Source organism: Microtus ochrogaster, chromosome X (assembly GCF_000317375.1).
Source record: "Microtus ochrogaster isolate Prairie Vole_2 chromosome X, MicOch1.0, whole genome shotgun sequence".
Lineage (NCBI taxonomy): Eukaryota > Metazoa > Chordata > Mammalia > Rodentia > Cricetidae > Microtus > Microtus ochrogaster.
In genome coordinates this window covers 50,301,823-50,311,887 of record NC_022026.1, presented here as the reverse complement: position 1 = coordinate 50,311,887, position 10,065 = coordinate 50,301,823, and the positions used below count along the sequence as shown (strand labels likewise).

The 10,065-nt window shown below is 39.0% G+C and overlaps 1 protein-coding gene across 1 annotated transcript in view; it reads left to right on the top strand.

Moving 5' to 3' along the window:
• Window positions 1-9,153, top strand: part of Eif1ax (eukaryotic translation initiation factor 1A X-linked) — an 18,013-nt gene extending 8,860 nt beyond the window's left edge. The window contains exons 5-7 of the mRNA XM_005358805.3: window positions 1,371-1,452; window positions 3,292-3,383; window positions 6,756-9,153. Of these exons, the coding sequence (XP_005358862.1) occupies window positions 1,371-1,452; window positions 3,292-3,383; window positions 6,756-6,761 (180 nt within the window). The 3' untranslated portion in view covers window positions 6,762-9,153. The remainder of the gene's footprint in view (window positions 1-1,370; window positions 1,453-3,291; window positions 3,384-6,755) is intronic.
• Window positions 9,154-10,065: the final 912 nt, after the last annotated feature.

Below are 10,065 nucleotides of genomic sequence, written 5' to 3'. Positions count from 1 at the left end.
AAACCCTGTCTCGAAAAACCAAAAAAAAAAAAAATTTACGAAGACAAATTGGGTGCCAGTGAGACAACTAGATAAGCCTGATGACCTGAGTTTAGGCCCCCGGAACCCACACGAAGATGGAAGGAAAGGAAAGGTTCCACAGAGTTGCCCTCTGATCCATTTATTTTCAAAAAAAAGTCTTGATTAATACCAAGTATTAGTCTACTTACTATGAAAAGTTACCTTAAAAAAGCAGTGTAAGGAAGAATTCGTTTGGTTCACGGTTTAAGGGTATATTCCATCATAGTGGGGAAATGACAGCTGGAGCTGGGACAGTTGGTCTCACTGCATCTGTAGTCAGGAAGCAGAGGAAGGTGAACGAATGCTATTATTCTTATCTTTCTGTTTTTTATTCAGTCCAGGACCCATCCCATGGAATGGCACTGCCTGCATTTAGGGTGAACCTTCCTACCTTAATAAACTTAATCTAGAAACTCCACTCACAGAAAGACCTAAAGATTTATTTTTGTTGTGATTCTAGATCCTGTCAAATTGACAAGATTAATAATCATTACAGTTGGCCTTAACATATATGAAAAGGCATATTTATTTCCTTATATCAGGGCTGGAAAGATGGCTCAGCAGTTAAGAATGCTTGCTGCTCTTACAATGGACCAGAGTTTGGTTCCCAGCACTCACATCAGGTGGTTCCCATCCACCTGTAACTCCAGTTCCAGGGGATCTGATGCCCCCTTCTAGCTTCCACAGGTACCCACACATACATGCGTGTATATACACTTATACATTTTTAAAATTCCTTAGGCTATGATACCAAGTCTCACTCTTTGGCTTGGATCTGTAAATCTGTTTGATCACTCTGTAAATTGTAGTTTCCGGGGGGCATTTGTGCTTCTGATTAAAGGATAATTATAAATAATATAAAAATGTCATTCTGCTGTTATAGATGTGAGCTATATCTTTCTGAATTTTTAATCATTGCTCAGTTGTGTTCCTAAAACTTCTTTTGGAGGCCAGGCGGTGGTGGTGCACACCTTTAATCCCAGCACTCGGGAGGCAGAGGCAGGCGGATCTCTGTGAGTTCAAGGCCAGCCTGGTCTACGGGAGCTAGTGCCAGGACAGGCACCAAAAACTACAGAGAAACCTTGTCTCGAAAAACTTAAAAAAAAAAAAACAAAAAAAAAAAAACAAAACTTCTTTTGGAGTTTAACCTAAGGAAGGTGAGGAGGATTTTATAGCAAAACATTAAGATTTGATCTTTTTTTTTCCTGGTTCCCATACTGAAGATTTGATCTTTTTAATTCAATTTGAAAGTAATGTATGACATAACAAATAATAGTGTGTTAATCAAAAATTACTTGTTTTTTTTTAAGGATAACAAAGCCGATGTCATTTTAAAATACAACGCAGATGAAGCTAGGAGTCTCAAGGCATATGGCGAGCTTCCAGAGCATGGTAATGAATGGCTGAGTCTTTATTAACTTGTCACATGCTAGTGTTTAGGCAATGAAATTTTGTTCCTCCTATTTGTTTTTGTGTTTGCATGAGTAGGGTTAAATATACCTGCTTATACTTTATACTAGATACCATAGGAAGGTTATTAAAATTCTGTTCCTGATAAGAGTGTTTAATGAGAAATTACATTGTCAGCCAAAGGAATTATTTCTTATGGTATTTTAAAACCTCTTCAAGAAAAGTTGGCAGTGCAGTTCAGTAGAGGCCACCCTTGCATGTACAAGACCTAGATCGAATGACAAGCACTACTGAAAAAGATCTCTTCAAGAGTCTGTCCTATATATGTGTAAATACAAAGTCAGTGATTAAGTAGTATGGATTGTTTTCCCCCTCAAAATACAAGCCTTCTGTAACCTTATCAGAGGGAAAAGAGATATTTGGTGGTGGAGTAGCATGTCTTATTTCTTTTCATTCCTTAGGGAAAAGTATGATTTGTCCAAATGTTTCTTCCTAATTAATGATTGGTGAGTGTAGGGGATGTGTTACAGCTCTGGAGCTGCAAAGATATCCTGGCTTATCAGGAAGCCAGGCTATACTTACAGCCGCAATAGGACAACTCAGCCCTGGAGGGAAAGTATCCTTACTTTATTGGGAAGCCAGGCTACCTGAAGCTGGGTTGTGTTGGGGGATAGTCTCTCTGCAGGACATAGCAATCCTGCTCTTCTGGAGAGCTGCTACAGCCGAGCCTCTGTTAAAGGAATGTCCTAGCAGAGCTATCAGCTTGTCCCAAGACGTTACTTCTTTTGCTGACACTTTGCTAAAGGGCAGCCCCTGCAGAAATGCACCACTCTTCTCCCGCTCTTCGAAAAGTTCTTTCTTTATCTGCTCAGCCCCGTCCCCCACCTTAGGGAGCATCCCAGCAAGGTTTCTCAGTTCAATCCCCTAAGAAGTGTCCCAGCCAGGTTCTTCTATTCTGTGCCTGCAAGTGAAGATCTTTAACCAAGACTTTTGAAAAAGAGATTCATTTGGGAAGGAGTTCAAGAGAGTGGCTGCTTCTGCAGCATGTAACTGAACAAGTAGAAAGAAAGGTTTACATAGGGCTTCTTAGGGGTGGAGTTTTCCAGGGAGAAGAGGAATTGATTAGTTCTCCCTGTTCAGGGACTGGTTAGTTAGTCAGGGGCAGAGATGGTTCTGATCTCGAGGCCATACTGTTTCTTTCACTGCTCTTTTTTTAGCCTTTTGACTATAATCTTAGGACCGTGGCATATTTCTTTCCATGGCTCTGATTCTAGGGACAAAGTGTGTTTCTTTGACACTGGTTTCAGAGTCGGGGCATGTTTGTTTGGTCCTGGGTTTAGGGATAAAGATGTTTCTTTTACTGGCTCTGAGTTCAGGGTACTCAGGGACTGGTTGGTTTCCTGCTCCAGTTGTCCCTTTTACCCTATAGTGGAAATAAGTTCTTTTCTTATTAGTGATTGATTGATTGATTGATTGATTGATTGATTCTGTATGGTTCATTTTGATCAGAAGTTGAGTTTTCTGGACACTTGAAACAATCACTAATCCCAAGTCCAGCAAATGACTCCTCCAACTTTTCTCCCTCCTAGAGTAACTTACTGTTTCTTTCTTTCTTTTTTTGAGATAGGAAATAAAGTTGTTAGTATATGCACAAATTTCTGAAGCATACCTAGGGGATATAATTGCTTCAGAGAATTAGAACTTGACTTGCTAAATAGCCGTTGTGTACAAAAGAAATTCTGTATAGCCAAATTAGTAGAAAGTTGGAAGTCAACATTTTGATTATAGTATCAGTATTTTTCTTGTGTGTGTTTTTGTTAGCTAAAATCAATGAAACTGATACATTTGGTCCTGGAGATGATGATGAAATTCAGTTTGATGACATTGGGGATGATGATGAAGACATCGATGATGTAAGTAGATACAGCCTGCTTTTTCTGGTTTCTGTTCATGAGTTACATACATAGATACTGTCCCTTTCCCTTAGATTCCTATAATACTGGGAATATAGAACATTTAAGTGAGAGTCTATATTTAGGGGTGAGAGGAACATAAAAGTAAAAGCACTGTTCAGAAATAGGAAGAAGATCAAGGTGAAGAGATAAAAGGATAGTGGGTGAATATTGAATAGAGGCAAAATGTACATGTATAAAATGTCACAATGAGAGCCACTATTTATCCCTGGTGATATATAAAAATAAAAAGTATATTTTGAGACTTAGCTGTGTGTTAAAATCACAAGAAGTATTTAGAGGTCAAACTGTTAGCAAGTGTGGTAAAATATACCTGTAATCCTGATAATTGGGAGGCTGAAGCCAGGTGACTGCTGCAAGTTTGAGGTCAGCCTTGATTGCAATACCAGCAAATACCAGGCCAGCCGGATCTACATAGCAATACTTTGCACCACACCCAGAGTACATACAATTTTTATTTTATGTACATTGGTGTTTTGCTTGCCTATATGTCTGTGTGACAGCATCAGGTCCCCTGGAACTGGAGTTACAGTCAGCTGTGAGTTGCCATGTGGAATTGAACCCTGGTCCTCTGGAAGAGCAGTCAGTGTTCTTAACCACTGAGCCATTTCTCCAGCCCTACTCAATACATGTTTAAAAACACATATTAACTCATAACCATCTCTGACTCCAGTTCAGGGGACTTACATGCCTTCTTCTTGCCTCTGAGGCCATTAGGCACACGTGTGATATTCACAAAAAGTAAATAACATTTTAACAATAGAAAGTGATTTTTTTTAACTTTTTCTTTTCCAACATAGGGTTTTTCTGTTTAACAGCCCCAGCTGTCCTGGAACTCACAGAGATCCACCTGCCTCTGCCTCTGAAGGAGTACTGGGATTAAAGGCGTTCAACACCACCACCACTCTTGAACATTTTTAATGCAGTTTTCTTGAGCCTAGCCAAAAGCATTTCTCTAATTCTCCCCAACACACACACACTTTTATGATGTAGCATATAATTACTGTGTGATTCTCTAGTAATTCAGAAAGAGAGGAGGAAAGGGAAAAATAGGAAGCCACAGGTGATGCCGAATTTATGTTTCTCTTTTTAATTTTTTTTCTTAAGTGTAGTTTTGGTGGGTTGGGTGCCCATGGAGACCAAAAGAGGGCATCAGATTCTCTGGAACTGGGATTAAAGGCAGCTGTGATGCACCCAATGTGGGTGCCAGTAACAAGACTGCAATAGCAGTAGATACCCAGTGAGCCATCTCCACCCCAGAATTTCCATTGTTAGGAACATTATTTTGAAACATTTATTTTGTATGTATGAATGAATGATGGACATGTACACTCATGCTAGGGGATGCATGTAGAGGTAAGTTCATGTGGGTTCCAGAGAACCTCAGGCCATTTTTTGGGGGTGGTGGTGGTTGTTTTTGGTTTTTTTTGTTTTTTAAATTTTTGAGACAGGGTTTCTCCGAAGCTTTTGGTTCCTGTCCTGGAACTAGCTCTTGTAGACCAGGCTGGCCTGGAACTCACAGAGATCTGACTGCCTCTGCCTCCCAAGTGCTGGGATTAAAGGCGTGCACCACCACTGCCCGGCATGGTGGTGGTTGTTGTTTGTTTGTTTGTTTTAAATAAGAGTTTGTTGTATCACCTGAGAACTCTGCTCTTTCCCTTGGGGGACATTTCTCTGGCTGTTTTCTAAGTGTTGATAAGTGTTCTATCTGTACTCCTGTAATCAACTTGAAAGAAAAGGATTAAAGACATACTTACCTAGTTCTCAAAAGAGATCATGTTCCTTCATGTCTGTTGCTACTCCAAAAGTATAAAATCTCAAATCTGGGCTAGAGAAATGGCTCATTGGTAAAGGATACTTGTTGCTCATGCAGAGGACCCTGCTTTGGTTTCCAGCACACACATGAGGAGGCAGCTCACAACTGCCTGCAACTCCTGCTCCAGGGAACCTGACGACTTCTGGCCTCCACTGGCACCCACATACATAAGTGCAGACACAGGTACACCCATACACACAAATAAAGAAAACTTAGTCTTTTTTATTTAAAGAAGTAAAAATGTAAAATAAATTATCAAATACGCAATGCAAAGGGAAGGAGATGGCAAACCTCATTAAGAATATTCTCGTTCTCTGTTAGTTCAAGGCCAGACTGGTCTACAAAGTGAGTTCCAGGATAGCCAGGGCTATACAAAGAAACCCTGTCTCTAAAAAAAGAAAAAAGAATGTTCTCAGGGGCCAGACATGGTGACACAGGCCTTTAATCCTAGTACTCAGGAGGCAGAAGTAGGTGAATCTCTTTGAGTTCAAAGTCAGCCAGCCATATAGAGTGAGGTTCCCCCCCCCCAAAAAAAAAAACTAAAAACAAGGAAGGCCAATAAAGAATAGTCCCGTAGACTAGAGAGATGGCTGGCTGGGTGGTTAAGAGCACTTACTACTGTTACAGAGGTCCTCAGTTTGATTCTCACACTGCCTATAACTCCAGCTCCAGGGAATCCAGTGCCATCTTCTGGTCTTGGTACCTGCACACACAAATATACTGACCTCGAACTCTATACTACCTACCTACCTGCCTCAGCCTCCCAAGCGCTGGGATTAAAACTGCACCACCACACCTGGCTAATATACATATTCTTTAGAAAAATAGCATGTATCACGTAAAATATTATGAAAATCAGAATTTCTCAAAGTGAGCTGCAATACCGAAAAGCTTATTTGGGGAATTTTCTCTTGACTGGGTTGATTTCCTATATGGCCTGTGAGAACATTTCCCTTATACACAGAGTATTAGAATTTAAGAGTACTTTTCTCCTGGATTGGCTCAAGGTAAAGTGCTTGCCAGGCCCTCAAGAATCTGCTATAGTAGCCGGGCGGTGGTGGCACACGCCTTTAATCCCAGCACTCGGGAGGCAGAAGTAGGCGGATCTCTGTGAGTTCGAGACCAGCCTGGTCTACAAGAGCTAGTTCCAGGACAGGCTCCAAAAACCACAGAGAAACCCTGTCTCGAAAAAAAAAAAAAAGAATCTGCTATAGAGTCCACATACTGCTGGCTATAGTACCTTCTCTAAACCTAGGGTTTTTATGGCAAGATTGGAGGTGGAGGCAGAGGAATTTTTGGAAGCTCTTGGGCCAGCTAGCCTGACATACAGAACAGTGAACAATGCTAAAAGTGAGGGCCAACACCTGAGATCTTCATACTCCAAGCCACCTAACACACACAGCACCCAAAGTAGTACAAGTGAATTTGCACATGCATGCAAAGGATCCTTTTAGAATTGCTTTTTCCCTTTGACTTAATGTTCTTTTCTCTTTCAGATCTAAAATGAACTCAACATTTTACATTCCAGTCCTTCTGAAGATTGCCCTGCAAGTTTGGAATCTGGTCATAGACTTCAAGGAAAAGTTTTCACTGTATTGATTGTAATTTGTTGAGACAGACTCGATTCAGTACTAAGGTCGCTTTTTTCAAAGCTGGAAATATCTTAAGTGATATGTTAAGCCCACTTTGATCATTTGATGTAATTGAACTCAAAAAAGATCATGTTAGAAAAAATATACATTACTGCCTTTCCTACTTTGACCCCTTCCAGTAAGTAAATGGATGTTTTGAATAAACAATTTGCCTTGTATGCATAAATTATGATTAAGCCCTCCTTTTGCATAGCTGTTGACTGTACAAAGTACAGTCTTTGTGTATATTCCAGTTGCCCAGAGATTTTGATACAAATGGAGGCAGAAATCTGTTTTATGTTTTATTGTGTTATATTTTGAGACAGAATCCGACTTTGTATCTGAGGCTAGCTTGGAATTCATTATAGTCCTAGTGAACCCATACTCGCTATGATCCTCCTTTCTCAGCCTCCTGGGTGCTGAGATTAAATGTATTTACCACACCAGGCAGAAATCTATTTAAAGGCAAAAGTGATAGGTTTGCTTTTCATATTTAAAAGTATGTATGTGGCTATTTTTATACTAGTTTTGATAACATGTACGTTCTTATGATTTATTTTGCAATCATCAACTTACTGGGGGAGGAAAGGCATTTCCAAAATGTTTTTAGAAACTGGTTTTTAATATTTTAAATTAAGGTCGGTAGTTGCAGAAATTGAACACTAGGTGGTGCTCAGTTGTCTTAACATTGGTAATAACTTTTAATTAATTAAGATGGTTTCTTTTCTCAACTAGTGTGATTAGGAAATTCCCAAATGAGGAAAAGATTGTTTTACTCATGTGCATAGAATATTTTTACCAAAATATTGTGTGGGAATGTTGCTTTTTCAGGAGTCTTACTTGCCCAAGCTACATTTCTGAGGGCTTTATAAATACATAAAATAGGCAAGTGAAATTTTCAGCTCATAAGAATATGAATATTGTGGAACAAAGTAAAAATTAATGTTTTTTCAGGTTTCCCTAAGTTGAGGGGAAAATGAGGGAAGCAAACTTAAACCTGATATAATGGCATGACCTATAACCCTGCACTTGTGAGGTCTAGGCAGGATAATCAGTTCAAAAACAAACGTAGTGAAAAGATGTTTTCTTATTTCTGAATCAAAGAGCTGTAGCTGAGAAAATAGCATGCTGCAGAGGATATTATACTTTGACTTTACATTAGGGACAAGTTTATTATGTAGACAGTCCAGGGGGTTCCCATTTTCTTTCTACTGGGAATTTAGGTTTGCTCTTATTTAGGAGTTATTATTGCAGTTAGAGCTGGGCTAGTCAGAACTCACTGTACACACTGAAAGCTTGCAAGTTTATAAACCAAGATCCATCGTGCAGCTTGTGGACCTTGTATTCTAGTAGCTTCCAGAAAACTTCATTAATGAAAAGTAATACACAAAGGAATGCATATTACATGGTTTCAAAAACCAAGATCTTTTCTGTGATCCCTTTCTTAACTATGACTTCATCTCAGGTTTTCCTACTCAGCTTCAAAATGTGAGGTTCCATAAATAACAACAGTAGGAAAGATGAAGTGATGTGGTCTGTATTTCTTAATCTTAGGAGTTTCTTAGTGCATATCTATCTAGGCAGAGTGTATCTGAGAACAAGGGCTGAAACTAACCTTGAGATACTTGCTAATCATCGTCTTCATCAGTCATTAGACCTCTGGACCTTAAAAGTATTTCACCAGCTGGATGTAGCATACACCTGTGATCCCAGCACAGGAGAACTTGTTAATATTGGCCAGGGCTACATAAGACTCTGTTTCAAAAACAACAATGAAAACCATTTTTACTAAATTTGCAGTGTATATAGTTAAGCATTTTATGGGCAGTGTTTTAAGTCTACATAGGTGATACAGCTCAAATCAAAAGTTGATTTTCTTCTTCCTGTAACAAACAGGATTTGAAATGTTTTTAGAAATTACATATGAACCCCGTTTCCTGTACCTTCTGGTGGTTTTAATCTATTTTCTTGCCTAAATAGTAGCAACATTAACTAATGAGTGTTCTTGTGTCCCGGATGATCTGGAGTCATACTGGTTTAAAGTAGTTGAATACAGTTGTCACTAATATGCAAATGCTACCTGGAAGAGTTCTTTGATGTGTATTTGGTATGGAAATTAATACGTTTAACTGATTCAATTTTATTTCAAATAAGGAAAAGGAAGTGGTCTTCAAGGAAATTTTGTTTTTTTATTTTGCTTTGACTTCTATAGTACAACTCTATTATAAGCAGTGCCCATAAAGAAAAATAAAATGTTTAAAATCTAAGAATAATGCTATTTTGTTTTGTGTAGGGGAGGGTTTTTTGTTGTTGTTGGGTTTTGTTTTGTTTTGTTTTGTTTTAGTTTTTCAAGACCTGTTTTCTCTGTAGCTTTGGAGCCTGTCCTGGAACTCACTCTGTAAACCAGGCTGGCCTCAAACTCACAGAGATCACCTACCTCTGCCTCCTGAGTGTTGGGATGAAAGGCATGCGCTGGCACCACCCAACTGTTTTTGGTTCTTTGAGACAGGATCTCATATAGCCCATGCTAGCCTTGAAATACCAACAGCTGAGGCTAACCTCGAACTTCTGATCCTCTACCTTTACCTCCCAAATGGTGGGATGACAGGTGTGTACAAGCACACCCAACTAAATAGTATGTCTTCCTGCTAAGATGATTTCACAGGTTAATGCTAATTAATTTGATAATCTCACACCAAGCTCTTGGTCTGATCCTCATCACCCCATGAATGAACCCAGAACCCAGTTGATGGGGTTGTGGTTTTCCTGTAATTTTTTTCCAGATAGAGCATGAACATGGTGTGTTGCTACAGTGGCTGAGTAACCACACCAAGCATCCCTGTAAAAAGACTTGCCGAGATTTAGTTGTTTGCCTTGTCTGTTGAATCTTTCTTACCATCTTAACTTTTAAGGGAACTACTTTTAGGAGACTACAAAGTATTCATGACAGGAATTTTATATTTTATTTGAAAAATAGCTATGGAATCATAGCTATAAGTTATCACTTAAAAATTTCATGACTTGTAATGTTATTTAATCTCAATTATCTTAGTAAACTCTATATACCTGTTGAACAACATCTTCAATAAGTAGAAGTAGTGTTGGCTGCAGAGTAACTGAGTAATCAAATATATTAAAGCATGGTTTTTTTTAAAGATTTATTATGTACACAACA